This window comes from Bombina bombina, chromosome 1, assembly GCF_027579735.1.
Source record: "Bombina bombina isolate aBomBom1 chromosome 1, aBomBom1.pri, whole genome shotgun sequence".
In the NCBI taxonomy this organism is placed as follows: Eukaryota; Metazoa; Chordata; class Amphibia; order Anura; family Bombinatoridae; genus Bombina; species Bombina bombina.
Window position 1 is genome coordinate 238,589,567 of NC_069499.1, and position 25,475 is coordinate 238,615,041.

General features: G+C 39.2%; 1 protein-coding gene across 2 annotated transcripts in view; it reads right to left on the reverse strand.

Annotated features, from left to right (window-relative positions):
* The window catches only part of LOC128645123 (protein-L-isoaspartate(D-aspartate) O-methyltransferase), a 264,743-nt gene that overhangs the window by 121,118 nt on the left and 118,150 nt on the right, over nt 1-25,475 (reverse strand). For both annotated transcript variants that reach the window (XM_053697890.1, XM_053697889.1), the window contains exon 4: nt 8,401-8,432. In XM_053697890.1, coding sequence (XP_053553865.1) covers nt 8,401-8,432 — 32 coding nt within the window. The remainder of the gene's footprint in view (nt 1-8,400; nt 8,433-25,475) is intronic.

Consider the following 25,475-nt stretch of genomic DNA (forward strand, 5'->3'; position numbering starts at 1 on the left):
ATCTAATGTAATCAACACTTCTTTTAATAAAGAACGAATATACTCCATTTTAAATAAGAGGATTTGTCAGTGTCAATATCTGAGGCAGGATCTTCTGAATCAGATAGATCCTCATCAGAGAAAGATAAATCAGTATGTTGTCGGTCATTTGAAATTTCATCAACTCTATGAGAAGTTTTAAAATATTAAAAAAGGAGAAAAAATAACTGATCCTCACTCAGTTCATAAACTAACAAATCTTTAATCCATGTTATTTAAAAGTTGGAAACAGGACATGACAAACATGCAGCCAAGCTGAATCGTCTGACCGGTTTCGGTCACACAGGACCGTAATCATAGACACAATGACACACACATGCAACTACCCTTAAAAAAGGTTAAAACCACAGTGATTGGTTAATAACAATTGCTACATGACAAACACCTTAATACAATTAAATGCATTGTAAAGATATGAGAAGAAAACCTATGTATAATTTTAATTCAAAACATAGACCCTGGATTAGTGTACAATGAATGTTCAAAAGAGCTGCCATAAGTAATAATTATTATATTATTCTGAACAAATTTGATGAACATCAGAGGGGGAGATAAAAATTACAATTTAACAGACCAATTTGTTATTATAAATAAATGAATTAGATTAAATTTGACAGTAGTTAATTAGCCTGGCCATTATTTAGTATTATTAAACTTTGCATATAAATCACACAGTTGTTTAAAGACAACTGCTAATACTAACCGGCACTATTGATGGCTTGATTCACCTGTGCCAAAAATTGAGTATATCATGTTCTGAGTTGAAACCTACTGGAACCAAACAATTCAGTTTGAATATCCAGTAGGCGTCTTGTCTGCATAAGGTAGTTAGCCTATCCCCTCCCCTAGGGGACTTAGGGATTTGCTCTATTGCTTGCCATTTAAAAGTTGTGACATCTCCATAGTGAATATCCAAAAAATGTCTGGAAAGGGCAGAACATGGTTTATCACCCGAGATATAGGATAGATGCTCCCTAATTCTAGTACCAACATCCCTAGTCGTTCTACCTACATAGGATTTTGAACAGCAAGTGCACTCCATGAGATAGACAATGTAGGTACTCCTACAATTAATGCATCCCTTAGTGTTGAATACCTCTCCAGAATGGCCAGATACAAATGATCTGCCCATTCTGATGTGGTCACAAGAGGTGCATGTACGTCTGCCACATCTATAAGTACCCTCATGTGTCAACCATGAGTTACTAGCAGATGGTTCCTTCAGTAGACTTGGAGATAGTATGTTACCCAGCGAGGCAGCTCGCCTCGCTACAAACATACAACCTCCCTCAACTTTGTCCCTTAATTGCTTATCTCCCATCAGTATCGGAAGGTTCTTCGCAATAATCTTGCACACATCTCCGTACTGATTAGAGAACTGAGTTACAAAGTTTTAAAATACCTTTAACGTTTATTAGAAGGCGGAATAGCAGACAAAGCCTTCTGAATAGAATCAGAAATAAATTTTCTTAAATTTACAGGTATATCCTGAGCATTAGATGTTGAGGGAACAGCAACAGGTAATGAACTACTACTGATGGAAACGTTTTCTGCATGTAAAAGTTTATCATGACAACTATTACAAACCACAGCTGGAGGTATACAACAAATGCACTTAGCTTTGGTAGAACCGATATCAGGCAGCAGGAATCCAGCAGTAGATTCTGAGACAGGATCAGATTGAGACATCTTGCAAATGTAAGAGAAAAAATAACATATAAAGCAAAATGATCAATTTCCTTATATGACAGTTTCAGAAATGGGAAAAAAAGCAAACAGCATAGCCCTCTGACATAGAAAAAGGCCAGAGGCAAAAGGAATGGGGTTAAAAAACAATGAAAATATTTGGCGCCAAGAATGACGCACAATATTTTTTGGCGCCAAAAACATCCGGATGACGCAACCTTGTTAAGGACTCGGCGCCAACTAAGATGCCGGAAATGACGAATTTGCGTTAACGTACGTAACTTTGTGCCAAAAAACTCTTGCACCAAATATGACGCAATAAATTTTGGCATTTTGCGCCCTTGCGAGCCTAATTCTGCCCGCAAATTTAAAGGGACACTGAACCCAAATTTTTTCTTTCGTGATTCAGATAGAGCAAGCAATTTTAAGCAACTTTCTAATTTACTCCTATTATCAAATTTTCTTCATTCTCTTGGTATGTTTATTTGAAAAGCATGAATGTAAGTTTAGATGCCGGCCCATTTTTGGTGAACAACCTGGGTTGTCCTTGCTGATTGGACAGCACCAATAAACAAGTGCTGTCCATGGATCTGAACCAACAATTTGCTGGCTCTTTAGCATAGATGCCTTCTTTTTCAAATAAAGATAGCAAGAGAATAAAGAAAAATTAATAATAGACGTAAATTAGAAAGTTGCTTAAAATTGCATGCTCTATCCGAATCATGAAAGAAAAAATTTGGGTTCAGTGTCCCTTTAAAGAGAGTCAATTTGAAAAAGAGACTATACCCCAGGTAAGAAATAATTTTCCTAAAATATGCATTTCACAGATATGAAACTGACAGTCTGCAAAAGGAAATATACTGAAACCTGAATCATGGCAAATATAAGTACAATACATATATTTAAAACTTTATATAAATACATAAAGTGCTAAACCATAGCTGAGAGTGTCTTAAGTAAATGAAAACATACTTACCAAAGACACCCATCCACATATAGCAGATAGCCAAACCAGTACTGAAACTGTTATCAGTAGAGGTAATGGAATATGAGAGTATTATCGTCGATCTGAAAAGGGAGGTAGGAGATGAATCTCTACGACCGATAGAGAACCTATAAAATAGATCCCTGTGAGGAAAACCATTGCATTCAATAGGTGATACTCCCTTCACATCCCTCTGACATTGACTGTACTCTGAGAGGAATCGGGATTCAAAATGCTGAGAAGCGCATATCAACGTAGAAATCTTAGCACAAATTTACTTCACCACCTCCATAGGAGGCAAAGTTTGTAAAACTGAATTGTGGGTGTGGTGAGGGGGTGTATTTATAGGCATTTTGAGGTTTGGGAAACTTTGCCCCTCCTGGTAGGATTGTATATCACATACGTCACTAACTCATGGACTCTTGCCAATTACATAAAAGAAATACATAGATCTTATTATATTATTTATCTGCATGTGTCCTCAGATATAAGCTTTAATAGTTACATAGTTAACTATAGTAGTTATTACACACAGTGCAGGTTAAGCACAGGTGTCCTTGTATAAAGGATTAGATGGTACCATGAGGACTAATAAAGTAACACTAGATGAGTAAAATAAAGAAGTTGTCATGATGGGATATGTGCGCATATTACTTAGAAACACCACAGCTGATAAATAGAGATAGCATGCTCATTTTGAGGTTTACAATATTTGTGGGTTTTATCAAAATTCATTAAACTGGGTAATGTAAGGCTATTCACAATAATTAAGTATAATAGTCTAAAGGTTTGATGTATAACATGTATTTGTCATTATTAAGTATATGACTTCATGAAAGAGCAAAACAATAGGTGTAGACATTTCTAGATACCAAAAGGTACACTAGATGTTAATCATAGGGATTAGTATTGTCCAATAGGTTCATTGCACTATGTATATGGGACAGAGTAAAATGGCAGCCAATCATGAAAAAGGAATAGCCTAAACATGTAGGGCGGATTGTACCTTTGCCATGAAATATCTGCAGAATTGTTTTTAAGCTCTGATGTTCAAAGTTGCTGAATGAATAAAGAAGAAAGGTGTTTTTAAAGGATTGCAGTGTTCTTTCGTCTATTTCCTGTTGGAACATCTCTTTTCCACAATGGGGAGATTTGGAATATCAGACCCATTCATGCAAGCAGTAGAATCTATTTACAAAACGCCTCAGGCTAGAGTTCTGGTTAATGGTGAAGCATCGCTCCCATTCCATCTATATAGAGGTACCAGGCAGGGATGTCCCCTGTCGCCTCTTTTAATCGACTTGTCCCTTGAGCCCTTGGCAATAAAAATTCCAAATAACACAGAGGGAATTACAATTGGAAATCACACCCTGCATCTTTCATTATTTGCAGACGATATGATCCTTTATATGCAGGACCCAAAGAGTAATATTCCCAAACTTATGGTTTTATTGAGCAGTTCAGTCGAATCTCTGGTTATCAGTTAAACTCGGATAAATCAGAGCTGCTATGGTTGGCCCCACTGTCGCACACGCCCCCCTGGATTATAATTTTAAAATAGTCAAAGACAAATTTAAGTGCTTAGGCATTTCCCTCTCCACAGTCCCTATTAATGGTATCATAATAATTACTCGCCACTAGTAAAGGATGAGGCTACCGCTTACCCTCTCAGGGAGGATCAATTTGGTAAAAATAATACTATTTCCAAAACTCCTTTATTTATACCAAATGATACCAGAAATTATTCATAAAGTAGATTTAAAATGCTTAAATGCTATGTTCTTCAACTTTATTTGGGCGAATAAGAAACACAAGATAAATAAGCAAAAATTGGTGGGATCTATAGAGGCAGGGGGAATGGCAGTACCGGATCTAGAGCTCTATAGCTGGGCCGCACAGGCAAAATATGTTAGACTGGTTTACAGAGAGACCACGATTCACTAATCCACTACTAGAACAGCTAGCGGCACCACTTTGGGCATTAACCATGCTTCTGCACCTTAATTACACAAATATAAAATAGATATTTTAAAGATTATCCCATGATTGCACATCCACTACATGCATGGAGAAAACTCTGCCAAAAACTAGGGGTTGATAACGAATGCACTAAATACTTACCTTTACAGGGTAACCCAAATTTCCTACCGGGTTACACTACTAAAGTCTTTCAGCGTTGGAAAGAGCTGGGAGTTCATACTCTATCACATGTGATGGAAGATGGAAACGAGTGGATCCGCTCCTGCAGGATCTATAAAAAATACCCCACAAGGATCATTTTGCATATCTCCAAATGAGGCACTATGTCTCAGCCCTATTACAAACACATCAGCTCCCCTCTCAAAATAACCCTGTCTATAGACTAATAAACCTAAAAACGCTGGGCTCTTCATCAATTTCCCCAATATATAAAACACCTGTAAACCCAATCAATGACCAAACAGTACAATGTATCAGCCATACATGGACAGACATATTAAATGAGGAAATAACGAATGGTCTAATAAAACAGAGCATACAAAATGTAAGAAAAGCTAAACTTTCAACCAATACTAGAGAATCGCATTGTAAACTTCTACATAAAGCATACATAGCCCCTAAAGAATTCCAAAAGTGGAACCCTACCACTTCGAGCAAATGCCCTAAATGTGCATATCAGGAGGCAGATCTGCCCCATATGATCTGGCACTGCCCCAAACTACAAAAATACTGGGGAATGTTAACACACTGGTTAACCTTGATGCTCCACACACGGATAACACTATCTCTAAAAGCTGTAGTCATCCTTTTTCTCAATGAGGTCCCTATATCCTCAAAGCTATTCTCTTTTAATGTGTTACTACTGGCTAGGAGAGCAATATTTAAAAATTGGTTAGAAAGTAAACCCCCTAAACTTACCGAAGTAAAACATGGGTTACACCAACAGCTGATCTATGAACTGGCGGACGCCACAGGTGATTTACAGGGTAGAACTGCCCGCTTTGTTAGGAAATGGGAACCTTACTTGCATACCCTTAACAGAGAACAACAAGCACAGGTAATATATACTATTAGGAACTCTGAATATATACTTAACACACAATTACGAGGAGAATAAAAATTATATCAAACAGACCCCACATAGCAAACACATCATGATCCTTGGTGAGAGAGGTTGTGGTGGTGGCACCCTGGGGACGATGGACTGCAACAGACAAGGTACCCTTGTAGACAAAGAAAGCTAACGAGATGTTATATTATTTAGAAAGGTTGTGAATTTGGGAGGTTAGTGGTTGGAGAGATGTGTAAAATAAAAAAAGATGACACTGATGTTACTATACACCTGATTAGGCAAAGTTTAAACTTTGTATATTTCTTACTTCTGGCAATTCAGTTGGAAATTCAATACCAAATGTAAAATTTTTCACAATTTTTGTTTGAAAGTTCTGTGATATTATTTGTCATCTGGGCTTTCTAGCTACCTTTTCAACAGAGCTAAACTGAGAGCTTCTACATAAGTTTTAAAACCGTTTTATACTGGATTTTTATACCAGTATCTGTGCATATTATTCTTTATAGTAGTGTCTATTACATGCAGTTATATAAAAATGGCTGTATACTGTCCCTTTATGGAGATATTATCTCTCCCAAATGCTGTGATCTATGTTTTAATTGTTGAATAAAATTGGATTTTATTTTTTAAATACTCTGTGTGCTGCCATATTCTTTGCTACTTCTTGTTACTTATACTTCTTGCTCAGCCATTTGGCATGCACCACGCTAATGTTTTTCTTTCAGACATGTAGTGTCTGCGGTACCTCCCCTTGAACAGTTTTTGTACTATCCCAGCTCCTATTACTGAATTCCAGCGGCGTTGTCTGGTGGTAAAAATGTACATTACTTGATAGGGGAACTTAGAATGTGGAAACAAACAGTTGTAACAAAACTAAGATCATCACAAATGGGCATAACTAACCGTAAGAGATTATGCATAAGGAGCATGAGCTATAAAGGTTACAGGAAATCTCAAGCGTAGTTTTCAAATTATCTGACATTTAGCATCACAATTTATAAAACATTCCAACAAACTAGTATATAAATGGGGAAAAAAAACAACAACATCTGATCTAGATCATTAGTATCGCAGCTACGCTCTCACAGAGATAAATTAAAAGGCAATTAATCCACTCCCAATGTTCTCATCGAGAGCTTAGGACCTATAGTATAGCCCATTCCTATTTTTGGCAGCGACTTCTGTAGTTTCCCTTCTTGAAGTAAGAAGGCATAATCCACGTGGCAGCAGTTTCCCGTATAGCAGGGATCAGTATAGTGGTGGCTGGGGTAAGTAGAGTAGCGATCCTTCCAAGACCTCAACACTGTCCTCTATGACCATTGCTTGAGCTGAGGTATAACCTGTGCTCTCTGGCTTCTCCTTATGTAAAATAGGAATTAGCTCAAAACCTGGCACTTCAACTAGAAACTTTAGCTCTTGTGTATTCTCTGTGGCGTTCGTCATCCCAACGCTGACCCTTAGCTGTCTCCCTCTCATGGTGGCATAGAGCCCTGACAGTATTTCTAGTGCGGCAGAGATGTTATGGCTAGCCGGGTACTGTAATATCTCCTGTGTCTCGGTAGCTAGGCTCTCTTCCAAAGACAACCCTGCCGGCAGGGTTTCAAACTCTCTATGTATGTCCCTCTTGACACTCGCAGCAATGTTCTGGGCGTTTAGGTAATCTAGCGGGGCTGCTTCTGTTGGAGAGGCAATTGAGATGTTATCCCATTCAGCACTTAAACTCTTCTCTAAGAGCTCAAAACAGTTATCCATTGCGTGTAGCACCAGCTCTAAGATGGCCGTACCTCTAGACTCCATCTTCCTACACTGCTCGGCTGCACACGAGACAGAATCTCAATTATGGTGTTACGTGTCTTCTAGCTCGCCAGTCCGGTCTCTTGAGTGGTATTATTTAGTAGCCTACCCTCTGGTAGCTGGTAATAAGGCAATTTAATTTGCCTTAGCAACCCCTAAAGTCATTACACAAAAAACAAACAAAAAAACCCCAACAACTGCAAAGTCTTAATTAAAGCTGTTCAGAGAAACTTCTTCCCCACCCTTAAGCCAACCTGTAAAACAATGCAGAAGCAACAGATCCAAATGAAATGTTTATACTTTTTAATATATGATTGAGAACTAAAAGAGACATTGAAGTAAAAAATAAAACTTCTCCATCTGACCATACAATTTTAACAGATAGATGTTTCAGCTTACTTCTATTATCAAATTTACTTTTTCTCTTGGTATCCTGTGTAGAAAAGCATACTTAGGTAGGCCCAGAAGCCGCAATGCACTACTGGAAGCTAGTGCACCACAATAGTCCACCACTGCACCTGGGCCCACTTAGGTCTGCTTTTCACCAAAGTATACCAAGAGAAATAAGTAGATTTGACAATGTTGACTTTAACGTCCCTTTAAAATCTGGCATTAATGTAAGTATTTGCACACACACAGAATAATGCCATAGGGTTGACATTTGTCCTGGGTGCAACAACACCATAGTCGTGACCCTAGACGTCCTTTTAAAGTCGTGATTCACAAGGTCTTGTCAGCTTTTTTTCAAATCTCACAGTTGTCTTTCTAAGAAAGCAAAATAATTGCAGCCAGACAAAAAAAATACATTTTTGAAAATAAAAATTTATACATAAATGAAACTCACCATATGGGGTGCACTAATTGTAGCTTTGTACCCTGAGCAGGACAGAAAAATAAAACAGGGTTATAGGTCTGAGAAATACTTAATGATTCATATCACAGGGCACATACAGTTAACACACAGTCCATAATGCTTCAGTAAAACAAGAAAATGGACGAACGTCTATGAGGTATAAAGGTATATGGTGGGCAAATGATGAAACATATTCACTTCTCTAAAGCTGAAAATTGTCCTATTTTTACTCCCAGAAAACACACAACTTTATACCACATCACCATCCTTCATTAATGATTAGCAGAAGTACCACCATAGGGGCAGTAGGGGAAATGACCCACTAGATTTGGGAAATACAGTATCCCACAAAAGTGAGTACACCCCTCACATTTTTGTAAATATTTTTTTATATCTTTTCATGTGACAATGCTGAAGAAATGACACTTTGCTACAATGTAAAGTAGTGAGTGTAAGGCCTGTATAACAGTGTAAATTTGCTGTCCCCTCAAAATAACTCAACACACAGCCATTAATGTCTAAACCGTTCTGAGACGACAGCCATGCAGACCAATTTGATGCAGTGTGCGGCATATAGTCTGAGCACTGACAGGCTGACCCCCCACCCCTTCAACCTCTGCAGCAATACTGGCAGCACTCATACATCTATTTCCCAAAGACAACCTCTGGATAACATAATTTATGTAAGAACTTACCTGATAAATTCATTTCTTTCATATTAACAAGAGTCCATGAGCTAGTGACGTATGGGATATACATTCCTACCAGGAGGGGCAAAGTTTCCCAAACCTTAAAATGCCTATAAATACACCCCTCACCACACCCACAAATCAGTTTAACGAATAGCCAAGAAGTGGGGTGATAAGAAAAAAAGTGCGAAGCATATAAAATAAGGAATTGGAATAATTGTGCTTTATACAAAAAAATCATAACCACCACAAAAAAGGGTGGGCCTCATGGACTCTTGTTAATATGAAAGAAATGAATTTATCAGGTAAGTTCTTACATAAATTATGTTTTCTTTCATGTAATTAACAAGAGTCCATGAGCTAGTGACGTATGGGATAATGACTACCCAAGATGTGGATCTTTCCACACAAGAGTCACTAGAGAGGGAGGGATAAAATAACGACAGCCAATTCCTGCTGAAAATAATCCACACCCAAAATAAAGTTTAACAAAAAACATAAGCAGAAGATTCAAACTGAAACCGCTGCCTGAAGAACTTTTCTACCAAAAACTGCTTCAGAAGAAGAAAATACATCAAAATGGTAGAATTTAGTAAAAGTATGCAAAGAGGACCAAGTTGCTGCTTTGCAGATCTGGTCAACCGAAGCTTCATTCCTAAACGCCCAGGAAGTAGATACAGACCTAGTAGAATGAGCTGTAATTCTCTGAGGCGGAATTTTACCCGACTCAACATAGGCAAGATGAATTAAAGATTTCAACCAAGATGCCAAAGAAATGGCAGAAGCTTTCTGGCCTTTCCTAGAACCGGAAAAGATAACAAATAGACTAGAAGTCTTACGGAAAGATTTCGTAGCTTCAACATAATATTTCAAAGCTCTAACAACATCCAAAGAATGCAATGATTTCTCCTTAGAATTCTTAGGATTAGGACATAATGAAGGAACCACAATTTCTCTACTAATGTTGTTGGAATTCACAACTTTAGGTAAAAATTCAAAAGAAGTTCGCAACACCGCCTTATCCTGATGAAAAATCAGAAAAGGAGACTCACACGAAAGAGCAGATAATTCAGAAACTCTTCTAGCAGAAGAGATGGCCAAAAGGAACAAAACTTTCCAAGAAAGTAATTTAATGTCCAATGAATGCATAGGTTCAAACGGAGGAGCTTGAAGAGCTCCCAGAACCAAATTCAAACTCCAAGGAGGAGAAATTGACTTAATGACAGGTTTTATACGAACCAAAGCTTGTACAAAACAATGAATATCAGGAAGAATAGCAATCTTTCTGTGAAAAAGAACAGAAAGAGTGGAGATTTGTCCTTTCAAAGAACTTGCGGACAAACCCTTATCTAAACCATCCTGAAGAAACTGTAAAATTCTCGGTATTCTAAAAGAATGCCAAGAAAAATGATGAGAAAGACACCAAGAAATATAAGTCTTCCAGACTCTATAATATATCTCTCGAGATACAGATTTACGAGCCTGTAACATAGTATTAATCACGGAGTCAGAGAAACCTCTATGACCAAGAATCAAGCGTTCAATCTCCATACCTTTAAATTTAAGGATTTCAGATCCGGATGGAAAAGAGGACCTTGTGACAGAAGGTCTGGTCTTAACGGAAGAGTCCATGGTTGGCAAGATGCCATCCGGACAAGATCCGCATACCAAAACCTGTGAGGCCATGCCGGAGCTATTAGCAGAACAAACGAGCATTCCCTCAGAATCTTGGAGATAACTCTTGGAAGAAGAACTAGAGGCGGAAAGATATAGGCAGGATGATACTTCCAAGGAAGTGATAATGCATCCACTGCCTCCGCCTGAGGATCCCGGGATCTGGACAGATACCTGGGAAGTTTCTTGTTTAGATGAGAGGCCATCAGATCTATCTCTGGGAGCCCCCACATTTGAACAATCTGAAGAAATACCTCTGGGTGAAGAGACCATTCGCCCGGATGCAACGTTTGGCGACTGAGATAATCCGCTTCCCAATTGTCTACACCTGGGATATGAACCGCAGAGATTAGACAGGAGCTGGATTCCGCCCAAACTAAAATTCGAGATACTTCTTTCATAGCCAGAGGACTGTGAGTCCCTCCTTGATGATTGATGTATGCCACAGTTGTGACATTGTCTGTCTGAAAACAAATGAACGATTCTCTCTTCAGAAGAGGCCAAAACTGAAGAGCTCTGAAAACTGCACGGAGTTCCAAGATATTGATTGGTAATCTCACCTCCTGAGATTCCCAAACTCCTTGTGCCGTCAGAGATCCCCACACAGCTCCCCAACCTGTGAGACTTGCATCTGTTGAAATTACAGTCCAGGTCGGAAGAACAAAAGAAGCCCCCTGAATTAAACGAAGGTGATCTGTCCACCACGTTAGAGAGTGCCGAACAATCGGTTTTAAAGATATTAATTGATATATCTTCGTGTAATCCCTGCACCATTGGTTCAGCATACAGAGCTGAAGAGGTCGCATGTGAAAACGAGCAAAGGGGATCGCATCCGATGCAGCAGTCATAAGACCTAGAATTTCCATGCATAAGGCTACCGAAGGGAATGATTGAGACTGAAGGTTTCGACAGGCTGTAATCAATTTTAGACGTCTCTTGTCTGTTAAAGACAGAGTCATGGACACTGAATCTATCTGGAAACCCAGAAAGGTTACCCTTGTTTGAGGAATCAAAGAACTTTTTGGTAAATTGATCCTCCAACCATGATCTTGAAGAAACAACACAAGTCGATTCGTATGAGACTCTGCTAAATGTAAAGACTGAGCAAGTACCAAGATATCGTCCAAATAAGGAAATACCACAATACCCTGTTCTCTGATTACAGACAGAAGGGCACCGAGAATCTTTGTGAAAATTCTTGGAGCTGTAGCAAGGCCAAACGGTAGAGCCACAAATTGGTAATGCTTGTCTAGAAAAGAGAATCTCAGGAACTGATAATGATCTGGATGAATCGGAATATGCAGATATGCATCCTGTAAATCTATTGTGGACATATAATTCCCTTGCTGAACAAAAGGCAATATAGTCCTTACAGTTACCATCTTGAACGTTGGTATCCTTACATAACGATTCAATAATTTTAGATCCAGAACTGGTCTGAAGGAATTCTCCTTCTTTGGTACAATGAAGAGATTTGAATAAAACCCCATCCCCTGTTCCGGAACTGGAACTGGCATAATTACTCCAGCCAACTCTAGATCTGAAACACAATTCAGAAATGCTTGAGCTTTCACTGGATTTACTGGGACATGGGAAAGAAAAAATCTCTTTGCAGGAGGTCTCATCTTGAAACCAATTCTGTACCCTTCTGAAACAATGTTCTGAATCCAAAGATTGTGAACAGAATTGATCCAAATTTCTTTGAAAAAACGTAACCTGCCCCCTACCAGCTGAACTGGAATGAGGGCCGTACCTTCATGTGAACTTAGAAGCAGGCTTTGCCTTTCTAGCAGGCTTGGATTTATTCCAGACTGGAGATGGTTTCCAAACTGAAACTGCTCCTGAGGACGAAGGATCAGGCTTTTGTTCTTTGTTGAAACGAAAGGAACGAAAACGATTGTTAGCCCTGTTTTTACCTTTAGACTTTTTATCCTGTGGTAAAAAAGTTCCTTTCCCACCAGTAACAGTTGAAATAATAGAATCCAACTGAGAACCAAATAATTTGTTTCCCTGGAAAGAAATGGAAAGTAGAGTTGATTTAGAAGCCATATCAGCATTCCAGGTCTTAAGCCATAAAGCTCTTCTGGCTAAGATAGCCAGAGACATAAACCTAACATCAACTCTAATAATATCAAAAATGGCATCACAGATGAAATTATTAGCATGCTGGAGAAGAATAATAATATCATGAGAATCACGATTTGTTACTTGTTGCGCTAGAGTTTCCAACCAAAAAGTTGAAGCTGCAGCAACATCAGCCAATGATATAGCAGGTCTAAGAAGATTACCTGAACATAGATAAGCTTTTCTTAGAAAAGATTCAATTTTTCTATCTAAAGGATCCTTAAACGAGGTACCATCTGACGTAGGAATGGTAGTACGTTTAGCAAGGGTAGAAATAGCCCCATCAACTTTAGGGATTTTGTCCCAAAATTCTAACCTGTCAGGCGGAACAGGATATAATTGCTTAAAACGTTTAGAAGGAGTAAATGAATTACCCAATTTATCCCATTCCTTAGAAATTACTGCAGAAATAGCATTAGGAACAGGAAAGACTTCTGGAATAACCGCAGGAGCTTTAAAAACTTTATCCAAACGTATAGAATTAGTATCAAGAGGACTAGAATCCTCTATTTCTAAAGCAATTAGTACTTCTTTAAGTAAAGAGCGAATAAATTCCATCTTAAATAAATATGAAGATTTATCAGCATCAATCTCTGAGATAGAATCCTCTGAACCAGAAGAGTCCAAAGAATCAGAATGATGGTGTTCATTTAAAAATTCATCTGTAGAGAGAGAAGATTTAAAAGACTTTTTACGTTTACTAGAAGGAGAAATAACAGACAAAGCCTTCTTTATGGATTCAGAAACAAAATCTCTTATGTTATCAGGAACATTCTGCACCTTAGATGTTGAGGGAACTGCAACAGGCAATGGTACATCACTAAAGGAAATATTATCTGCTTTAACAAGTTTGTCATGACAATTATTACAAACAACAGCTGGAGGAATAGCTACCAAAAGTTTACAGCAGATACACTTAGCTTTGGTAGATCCAGCAGGCAGTGGTTTTCCTGTAGTATCTTCTGGCTCAGATGCAACGTGAGACATCTTGCAATATGTAAGAGAAAAAACAACATATAAAGCAAAATAGATCAAATTCCTTATAAGACAGTTTCAGGAATGGGAAAAAAATGCCAAACATCAAGCTTCTAGCAACCAGAAGCAAATGAAAAATGAGACTGAAATAATGTGGAGACAAAAGCGACGCCCATTTTTGGCGCCAAATAAGACGCCCACATTATTTGGCGCCTAAATGCTTTTGGCGCCAAAAATGACGCCACATCCGGAACGCCGACATTTTTGGCGCAAAATAACGTCAAAAATGACGCAACTTCCGGCGACACGTATGACGCCGGAAACGGAAAAGAATTTTTGCGCCAAAAAAGTCCGCGCCAAGAATGACGCAATAAAATGAAGCATTTTCAGCCCCCGCGAGCCTAACAGCCCACAGGGAAAAAAGTCAAATTTTTGAGGTAAGAAAAAAATATGATAATTTAAAGCATAATCCCAAATATGAAACTGACTGTCTGGAAATAAGGAAAGTTGAACATTCTGAGTCAAGGCAAATAAATGTTTGAATACATATATTTAGAACTTTATAAATAAAGTGCCCAACCATAGCTTAGAGTGTCACAGAAAATAAGACTTACTTACCCCAGGACACTCATCTACATGTTTGTAGAAAGCCAAACCAGTACTGAAACGAGAATCAGTAGAGGAAATGGTAAATATAAGAGTATATCGTCGATCTGAAAAGGGAGGTAAGAGATGAATCTCTACGACCGATAACAGAGAACCTTATGAAATAGACCCCGTAGAAGGAGATCACTGCATTCAATAGGCAATACTCCTCACATCCCTCTGACATTCACTGCACGCTGAGAGGAAAACCGGGCTCCAACTTGCTGCGGAGCGCATATCAACGTAGAATCTAGCACAAACTTACTTCACCACCTCCCTTGGAGGCAAAGTTTGTAAAACTGATTTGTGGGTGTGGTGAGGGGTGTATTTATAGGCATTTTAAGGTTTGGGAAACTTTGCCCCTCCTGGTAGGAATGTATATCCCATACGTCACTAGCTCATGGACTCTTGTTAATTACATGAAAGAAATGATGCTGAGCACGTGCACTCAATTTCTTTGGTCAACCATAGCGAGGCCTGTTCTGAGTGGAACCTGTCCAGTGAAACCACTGTATGGTCTTGCCCACCGTGCTGCAGCTCAGTTTCAGGGTCTTGGCAATCTTCTTATAGCCTAGGCCATCTTTATGTAGAGCAACAATTCTTTTTTTCAGATCCTCAGAGAGTTCTTTGTCATGAGGTGCCATGTTGAACTTCCAGTGTCCAGTATGAGAGCGAACACACCAAATTTAACACACCTGCTCCCCATTCACACCTGAGACCTTGTAACACTAACGAGTCACATGAGACCGGGAAGGGAAAATGGCTAATTGGGCCCAATTTGGACATTTCCACTTAGGGGTGTACTCACTCTTGTTGCCAACGGTTTAGACATTAATGGCTGTGTTGAGTTATTTTGAGGGGACAGCAAATTTACACTGTTATACAGGCTGTACACTCACTACTTTACATTGTAGCAAAGTGTCATTTCTTCAGTGTTGTTGCATGAAAAGATATAATAAAATACTTACAAAAATGTGAGGGGTGTACTCACTTTTGTGGGATACTGTAAATAAATAAAATACCATAAAAATAAAATGCCATTGTGCTCAGTTAGGAATAGGTTGTTGTTTTTTGTTTTTACTTTTTTTTTTTTTTTTTTAAAAAGGTTGCTATTTAAAAAAAATAATGCATTTGCAAAGTTCACTCAGGCAGGGCGTCTTTGTAATCTGCCCTGTTTGAGAGAACGTTATGCATGCTCCCTCGCTGTGCCTTTAAGTGATTTTCTGACATCACCCTATCTGTTAACATAGGGGATGTCTAAGCACAGATGGTCTTCTAGCCTCCCATTGGCTGAAAGAAGCATGTGGGGGAGGTCTACATGACTTCAGATGGATACACACCCACTGCCCTGGAGTTTGTGTGACTCAATGAGTTCACCTTTTCTTTTTTTAAAAGGTAAAACTTCTTTGTTTGAAGTTTAATGTTTTTTTTTATTTTTCTGGCAGAGATGATGCAGCGTTTGTGTAACAGCACCACTTGCTGGTTAACTGTGGTAATAAAAAAAAATGATATATATATTTTTCCTTCTTCCTACTGATGAAATTTAAACTAAATTCCTTCTAGTGCCTCCTGGGTTGCTCCATACTTTCCTGTGAATATTGAAAACCTTTATGTACTATCTGTATCAGACCTGTTAGTTATTTTTTAATGACATTGTATAGAAAAGTTTAGGCTTGGCTGTAATAAACCTCTTGTGCTACTTAATTTTTTTTAACTAGAAGAATATGTTTTATAAAAAAAAAAAACAGGGAATGTACCCAAAATATCACTTCTTTTAAAGTTAATGTCATATAATTTGAGAAGCAGGAGCAACAGTTACACTTTGTCATTTTGTTCTATGTTCATCTGTCCTATATCTCTACTTTTCAAAAAATAATTACTAAACTATGCAGATGTTTTTTTGTTTAGGAAATTATGAATAATCTGCTCATTTGCAAAAAAAGATTTATCCAATGCACGTCATTGTTATTTTGGAGGAGGTGTGTGCAGCAGTGAGGCTGAGCGGTGTTATCGGAACCACGCTGCAGAGACTGTACCCGGCTTTTTGGAATACAAGAAATTATTGATGATCCATAGCACTGTGAGTACACATATTACACATTACATGCACGGCTACTTGATATCTTAACTGTTTGCTTGCCCACTTTACTTTACTTCTGGAGACAAAGAACTTTGCACTGCTCTGAGCTGTATCGTAATTGCTAGCTCAGTAGCTGCTAGTACTGGAGTATATCGTTACATGTTGGGCTATATGGTTAATGTGGTTTACTGTCTAAGGTTTATCATATCCTCTTGGAGTACAATTTATACCACTGCCGCAACAGTTTTTTAGATATGCCTACTTGCTTGCATGTTGTGATCACTGCTGTTAAACAGGAGGAATACGCTGACTTTGTTCTCTGGGTCTACAAGGATTGAGTTGGTCATACCTATATATATCTCTTTCTATTACTCTATAACACCGCATGTCGCGAAGGTGACAGCCTCCCCTAGCACACAGAAAGGTTCTGAACTTTGTTTTGCCTGGCAATGTATGTGTTGCTCCCTTTTTGAAATCTGCTCATTTATTAAAAAAAAAAATGTATGCTTACCTGATAAATTTATTTCCGGATATGGAGAGTCCACAATGTCATCAATTACTAGTGGGAATATCACTCCTGGCCAGCAGGAGAAGGCAAAGAGCACCACAGCAAAGCTGTTAAGTGTCACTCCCCTACCCATAATCCCCAGTCATTCGACCGAAAGGAAAATGGAAAAAAGGAATAATACAAAAAGTGTAAAAGTGCCTAAAGTTTAGTCCAAAAAATAACTGTCCTAAATTAAAGGGTGGGGCCGTGGACTCTCCATATCCGGAAAGAAATACATTTATCAGGTAAGCTTGCATTTTGTTTTCTTTCCTAAGATATGGAGAGTAGATGACGTCATCAATTACTAGTGGGAACCAATACCCAAGATAGAGGACACATGACTAGGGAGGGATAACAAGACAGGCACACCTAAATAGAAGGCACCACCGCTTGAAGAACATATCTCCCAAAAGAGGCTTCGGCCGAGGCAAAAGCATCAAATTTGGAAAAAGTGTGCAGAGAGGACTAAGTTGCAGTCTTGCAAATCTGTTCCACAGAAGCTTCATATTTGAAAACCCAAGAAGAGGAGACAGCCCTCGTGGAACGAACTGTAATTCTCTCAGGAGGCTGCTGACCAGCAGTCTCATATACAAAACAAATTATACTTCTCAACCAGAGGGAAAGAGAAGCAGCAGTAGCCTTCTGACCTTTACGTTTTCCAGAGAAACAAACAAACAGGGCAGAGGACAGGCGAAAATCCTTAGCCGCCTGTAGAAAGAACATCCAAGTTATCATCCAGACGTTCCTTATCCAAGTTGTCATCCAGACGTTCCTTATGAGAACAAGGATTAGTACATAAGTGAAGGAACAACAATTTCCTGATTAATATTTCTATTTGAAACCGCTTTAAGAAGAAAACCTAACTTATTTTGAAGAACCGCCTTATCAGCAAGAAAGAGAAGATAAGGCAAATCACACTGCAAAGCCAAGAGTTCCGAGACTCTCCGAGCAGAAGAGATAGCAAAAAGAAACAAAACCTTCCAAGATAACAACTTAATATCTATGGAATGCAATGGCTCAAATGGAGCCTGCTGCAAAACTTTAAGAACAAGGTTAAGGCTCCAAGGGGGAGCAACAGACTTAAACACAGGCCTGATTCTTAACTAGGGCCTGACAAAAAGATTGCACATCTGGCACATCTGCCAGATGCTTGTGTAATCAAAAAACATAATTTATGTAAGAACTTACCTGATAAATTCATTTCTTTCATATTAGCAAGAGTCCATGAGCTAGTGACGTATGGGATATACATTCCTACCAGGAGGGGCAAAGTTTCCCAAACCTCAAAATGCCTATAAATACACCCCTCACCACACCCACAAATCAGTTTAACGAATAGCCAAGAAGTGGGGTGATAAGAAAAAAGTGCGAAAGCATATAAAATAAGGAATTGGAATAATTGTGCTTTATACAAAAAAATCATAACCACCACAAAAAGGGTGGGCCTCATGGACTCTTGCTAATATGAAAGAAATGAATTTATCAGGTAAGTTCTTACATAAATTATGTTTTCTTTCATGTAATTAGCAAGAGTCCATGAGCTAGTGACGTATGGGATAATGACTACCCAAGATGTGGATCTTTCCACGACGCAAGAGTCACTAGAGAGGGAGGGATAAAATAAAGACAGCCAATTCCTGCTGAAAATAATCCACACCCAAAAATAAAGTTTAACGAAAAACATAAGCAGAAGATTCAAACTGAAACCGCTGCCTGAAGTACTTTTCTACCAAAAACTGCTTCAGAAGAAGAAAATACATCAAAATGGTAGAATTTAGTAAAAGTATGCAAAGAGGACCAAGTTGCTGCTTTGCAAATCTGATCAACCGAAGCTTCATTCCTAAACGCCCAGGAAGTAGAAACTGACCTAGTAGAATGAGCTGTAATCCTTTGAGGCGGAGTTTTACCCGACTCAACATAGGCATGATGAAATAAAGATTTCAACCAAGATGCCAAAGAAATGGCAGAAGCTTTCTGGCCTTTTCTAGAACCGGAAAGGATAACAAATAGACTAGAAGTCTTTCGGAAAGACATAGTAGCTTCAACATAATATTTCAAAGCTCTAACAACATCCAAAGAATGCAACGATTTCTCCTTAGAATTCTTAGGATTAGGACATAATGAAGGAACCACAATTTCTCTACTAATGTTGTTGGAATTCACAACTTTAGGTAAAAATTCAAAAGAAGTTCGCAACACCGCCTTATCCTGATGAAAAATCAGAAAAGGAGACTCACAAGAAAGAGCAGATAATTCAGAGACTCTTCTGGCAGAAGAGATCGCCAAAAGGAACAAAACTTTCCAAGAAAGTAATCTAATGTCCAATGAATGCATAGGTTCAAACGGAGGAGCTTGAAGAGCCCCCAGAACCAAATTCAAACTCCAAGGAGGAGAAATTGACTTAATGACAGGTTTTATACGAACCAAAGCTTGTACAAAACAATGAATATCAGGAAGATTAGCAATCTTTCTGTGAAAAAGAACAGAAAGAGCAGAGATTTGTCCTTTCAAGGAACTTGTAGACAAACCTTTATCAAAACCATCCTGAAGAAACTGTAAAATTCTCGGAATTCTAAAAGAATGCCAAGAAAAATGATGAGAAAGACACCAAGAAATATAAGTCTTCCAGACTCTATAATATATCTCTCTAGATACAGATTTACGAGCCTGTAACATAGTATTAATCACAGAGTCAGAGAAACCTCTTTGACCAAGAATCAAGCGTTCAATCTCCATACCTTTAAATTTAAAGATTTGAGATCCTGATGGAAAAAAGGACCTTGCGACAGAAGGTCTGGTCTTAACGGAAGAGTCCACGGTTGGCAAGAGGCCATCCGGACAAGATCCGCATACCAAAACCTGTGAGGCCATGCAGGAGCTACCAGCAGAACAAACGAGCATTCCTTCAGAATCTTGGAGATTACTCTTGGAAGAAGAACTAGAGGCGGAAAGATAAAGGCAGGATGATACTTCCAAGGAAGTGATAATGCATCCACTGCCTCCGCCTGAGGATCCCGGGATCTGGACAGATACCTGGGAAGTTTCTTGTTTAGATGAGACGCCATCAGATCTATTTCTGGAAGTTCCCACATTTGAACAATCTGAAGAAATACCTCTGGGTGAAGAGACCATTCGCCCGGATGCAACGTTTGGCGACTGAGATTATCCGCTTCCCAATTGTCTATACCTGGGATATGAACCGCAGAGATTAGACAGGAGCTGGATTCCGCCCAAACCAGAATTCGAGATACTTCTTTCATAGCCAGAGGACTGTGAGTCCCTCCTTGATGATTGATGTATGCCACAGTTGTGACATTGTCTGTCTGAAAACAAATGAACGATTCTCTCTTCAGAAGAGGCCAAGACTGAAGAGCTCTGAAAATTGCACGGAGTTCCAAAATATTGATCGGTAATCTCACCTCCTGAGATTCCCAAACTCCTTGTGCCGTCAGAGATCCCCACACAGCTCCCCAACCTGTAAGACTTGCATCTGTTGAAATTACAGTCCAGGTCGGAAGAACAAAAGAAGCCCCCTGAATTAAACGATGGTGATCTGTCCACCACGTCAGAGAGTGTCGTATAATCGGTTTTAAAGATATTAATTGAGATATCTTTGTGTAATCCCTGCACCATTGATTCAGCATACAGAGCTGAAGAGGTCACATGTGAAAATGAGCAAAGGGGATCACGTCCGATGCAGCAGTCATAAGACCTAGAATTTCCATGCATAAGGCTACCGAAGGGAATGATTGTGACTGAAGGTTTCGACAAGCTGAAATCAATTTTAGACGTCTCTTGTCTGTCAAAGACAGAGTCATGGACACTGAATCTATCTGGAAACCCAGAAAGGTTACCCTTGTCTGAGGAATCAATGAACTTTTTAGTGAATTGATCCTCCAACCATGATCTTGAAGAAACAACACAAGTCGATTCGTATGAGATTCTGCTAAATGTAAAGACTGAGCAAGTACCAAGATATCGTCCAAATAAGGAAATACCACAATACCCTGTTCTCTGATTACAGACAGAAGGGCACCGAGAACCTTTGTAAAAATTCTTGGGGCTGTAGCTAGGCCAAACGGCAGAGCCACAAACTGGTAATGCTTGTCCAGGAAAGAGAATCTCAGGAACTGATAGTGATCTGGATGAATCGGAATATGTAGATATGCATCCTGTAAATCTATCGTGGACATATAATGCCCTTGCTGAACAAAAGGCAAGATAGTCCTTACAGTTACCATTTTGAATGTTGGTATCCTTACATAACGATTCAATATTTTTAGATCCAGAACTGGTCTGAAGGAATTCTCCTTCTTTGGTACAATGAAGAGATTCGAATAAAACCCCAGCCCCTGTTCCAGAACTGGAACTGGTATAATTACTCCAGCCAACTCTAGATCTGAAACACATTTCAGAAATGCTTGAGCTTTCACTGGATTTACTGGGACACGGGAAAGAAAAAATCTCTTTGCAGGAGGTCTTATCTTGAAACCAATTCTGTACCCTTCTGAAACAATGTTCTGAATCCAAAGATTGTGAACAGAATTGATCCAAATTTCTTTGATAAACATAACCTGCCCCCTACCAGCTGAGCTGGAATGAGGGCCGCACCTTCATGTGGACTTAGAAGCTGGCTTTGCTTTTCTAGAAGGCTTGGATTTATTCCAGACTGGAGATGGTTTCCAAACTGAAACTGCTCCTGAGGAAGAAGGATCAGGCTTTTGTTCTTTGTTGAAACGAAAGGAACGAAAACGATTATTAGCCCTGTTTTTACCCTTAGATTTTTTATCCTGTGGTAAAAAAGTTCCTTTCCCACCAGTAACAGTTGAGATAATAGAATCCAACTGAGAACAAAATAATTTGTTACCCTGGAAAGAAATGGAAAGTAGAGTCGATTTAGAAGACATATCAGCATTACAAGTTTTAAGCCATAAAGCTCTTCTAGCTAAAATTGCTAGAGACATAAACCTGACATCAACTCTGATAATATCAAAAATGGCATCACAGATAAAATTATTAGCATATTGCAGAAGAATAATAATATTATGAGAATCATGATCTGTTACTTGTTGCGCTAAAGTTTCCAACCAAAAAGTTGAAGCTGCAGCAACATCAGCCAATGATATAGCAGGTCTAAGAAGATTACCTGAACACAGATAAGCTTTTCTTAGAAAGGATTCAATTTTCCTATCTAAAGGATCCTTAAACGAAGTACCATCTGACGTAGGAATAGTAGTACGTTTAGCAAGGGTAGAAATAGCCCCATCAACTTTAGGGATTTTGTCCCAAAATTCTAATCTATCAGATGGCACAGGATATAATTGCTTAAAACGTTTAGAAGGAGTAAATGAATTACCCAAATTATTCCATTCTCTGGAAATTACTTCAGAAATAGCACCAGGAACAGGAAAAACTTCTGGAATAACCACAGGAGATTTAAAGACCTTATCTAAACGTTTAGATTTAGTATCAAGAGGACCAGAATCCTCAATTTCTAAAGCAATTAGTACTTCTTTAAGCAAAGAACGAATAAATTCCATTTTAAATAAATATGAAGATTTATCAGCATCAACCTCTGAGACAGAATCCTCTGAACCAGAAGAGTCATTAGAATCAGAATGATGATGTTCATTTAAAAATTCATCTGTATAAAGAGAAGTTTTAAAAGATTTTTTATGTTTACTAGAAGGAGGAATAACAGACATAGCCTTCTTAATGGATTCAGAAACAAAATCTCTTATGTTATCAGGAACACTCTGAACATTAGATGTTGATGGAACTGCAACAGGTAATGGTACATTACTAAAGGAAATATTATCTGCATTAACAAGTTTGTCATGACAATTAGTACAAACAACAGCTGGAAGAACAGCTACCAAAAGTTTACAGCAGATACACTTAGCTTTGGTAGTTCCAGCACCAGACAGCGATTTTCCTGAAGTATCTTCTGACTCGGATGCAACGTGAGACATCTTGCAATATGTAAGAGAAAAAAACAATATATAAAGCAAAATTGATCAAATTCCTTAAATGACAGTTTCAGGAATGGGAAAAAATGCCAAGGAACAAGCTTCTAGCAACCAGAAGCAATGAAAAATGAGACTTAAATAATGTGGAGACAAAAGCGACGCCCATATTTTTTTAGCGCCAAATAAGACGCCCACATTATTTGGCGCCTAAATGCTTTTTGCGCCAAAAATGACGCCACATCCGGAACGCCGACATTTTTGGCGCAAAAGAACGTCAAAAACGACGCAACTTCCGGCGACACGTATGACGCCGGAAACAGAAAAGATTTTTTGCGCCAAAAAAGTCCGCGCCAAGAATGACGCAATAAAATGAAGCATTTTCAGCCCCCGCGAGCCTAACAGCCCACAGGGAAAAAGTCAAATTTTTAAGGTAAGAAAAAAATGATTGATTCAAATGCATAATCCCAAATATGAAACTGACTGTCTGAAAATAAGGAATGTTGAACATCCTGAGTCAAGGCAAATAAATGTTTGAATACATATATTTAGAACTTTATAAAAAAAAGTGCCCAACCATAGCTTAGAGTGTCACAGAAAATAAGACTAACTTACCCCAGGACACTCATCTACATGTTTGTAGAAAGCCAAACCAGTACTGAAATGAAAATCAGCAGAGGTAATGGTATATATAAGAGTATATCGTCGATCTGAAAAGGGAGGTAAGAGATGAATCTCTACGACCGATAACAGAGAACCTATGAAATAGACCCCGTAGAAGGAGATCATTGCATTCAAATAGGCAATACTCTCCTCAAATCCCTCTGACATTCACTGCACGCTGAGAGGAAAACCAGGCTCCAACCTGCTGCGGAGCGCATATCAACGTAGAATCTAGCACAAACTTACTTCACCACCTCCATAGGAGGCAAAGTTTGTAAAACTGATTTGTGGGTGTGGTGGGGGGTGTATTTATAGGCATTTTGAGGTTTGGGAAACTTTGCCCCTCCTGGTAGGAATGTATATCCCATACGTCACTAGCTCATGGACTCTTGCTAATTACATGAAAAAATAGATATTGCAGTAATCTGACCCTTCAGACTGACTGACAAACCCTTCTCTAAAACTTCCTAGAAAAAAGACAAAATCCCAGGAATTCTGACCCTACTCCAAGAGTACCCCTTTGATTCACACCAATAAAGGTATTTACGCCATACCTAATGGTAAATCTTTCTAGTAACAGGATGAAGGAATGGAACCTGAGCTAGAAGGTCCTTCCTCAAAGGCAACCTTCAAGGTGGAAGAAATTACATCTTCACTAGGTCTGCATACCAGATCCTGCGAGGCCATGCAGGAGCTATAGAATTACTGACGCTCTCTCCGGATTGATACGAGCAATGACTCGTGGAAGGAGAGCAAACTGAGGAAACAAGTATGCTGGACTAAAATCCTAAGAAACCGCCAGAGCATCTATCAGAGCGGCCTGAGGATCTCTTGACACTGAATCGTACCTTGGAAGCTTGGCGTTCTGACGAAACGCCATCCGATCCAACTCCGGCACCCCTAACTGAGGGTTAACCTGGAGAACACCTCCAGATGGAGAGCCCACTCTCCGGAAAGAAATGTCTGACTGCTCAGGAAATCCGCTTTCCAGTTGTCCACTCCAGGAATGTGGATGGCAGATAGACAACAAATGTGAGCTTCCGCCCACTGAACAATCTGAGCCACCTTCTTCATGGCTAAGGATCTCCAAGTTCCTCCCTGGTAGTTGATGTAAGCCACTGAGGTGAAGAAGTTGTCCGGCTGGAACCTGATAAATTGGGTCAAGGACCAAGCCCTTAGAACATTGTAAATCGCTCTCAACTCCAAGATGTTTATGGGGAGAGCAGACTCCGCCCGAGTCCAAAGTCCCTGCACCTTTAACGAATCCCAGACTATTGCCCAGCCCAGCAGGTTGGCGTCCATGATCACAATCACGCAGGAAGGTCTCCGGAAGCACGTGCCCCAAGACAGAAGCTCCTGAGAAAAACCACCACGGGAGAGAGTCTCTTGTCAACTTATCTAGATCTATCCTCTAATACAGATCCGCATAATCCCTATTCCATTGTCTGAGCATGCAAAACTGCAGAACTCTCAAAAGGAATCGAGCAAAGAGAATGATGTCAATGGAAGCGACCATCAGACCAATTACCTCCATACATTGAGCAACTGATGGCCGAACAGTAGACTGCAGAGAGGCAAGAGAAAGAATCTTTGATTTTCTGACCTCTGTCAGAAATATTTTCTTCGATAGGGAATCTATTATGGTCCCAAAGAAAACTGCCCTTGTAGCTGGAACAAGGGAACTCTTTTCCAGATACACTTTC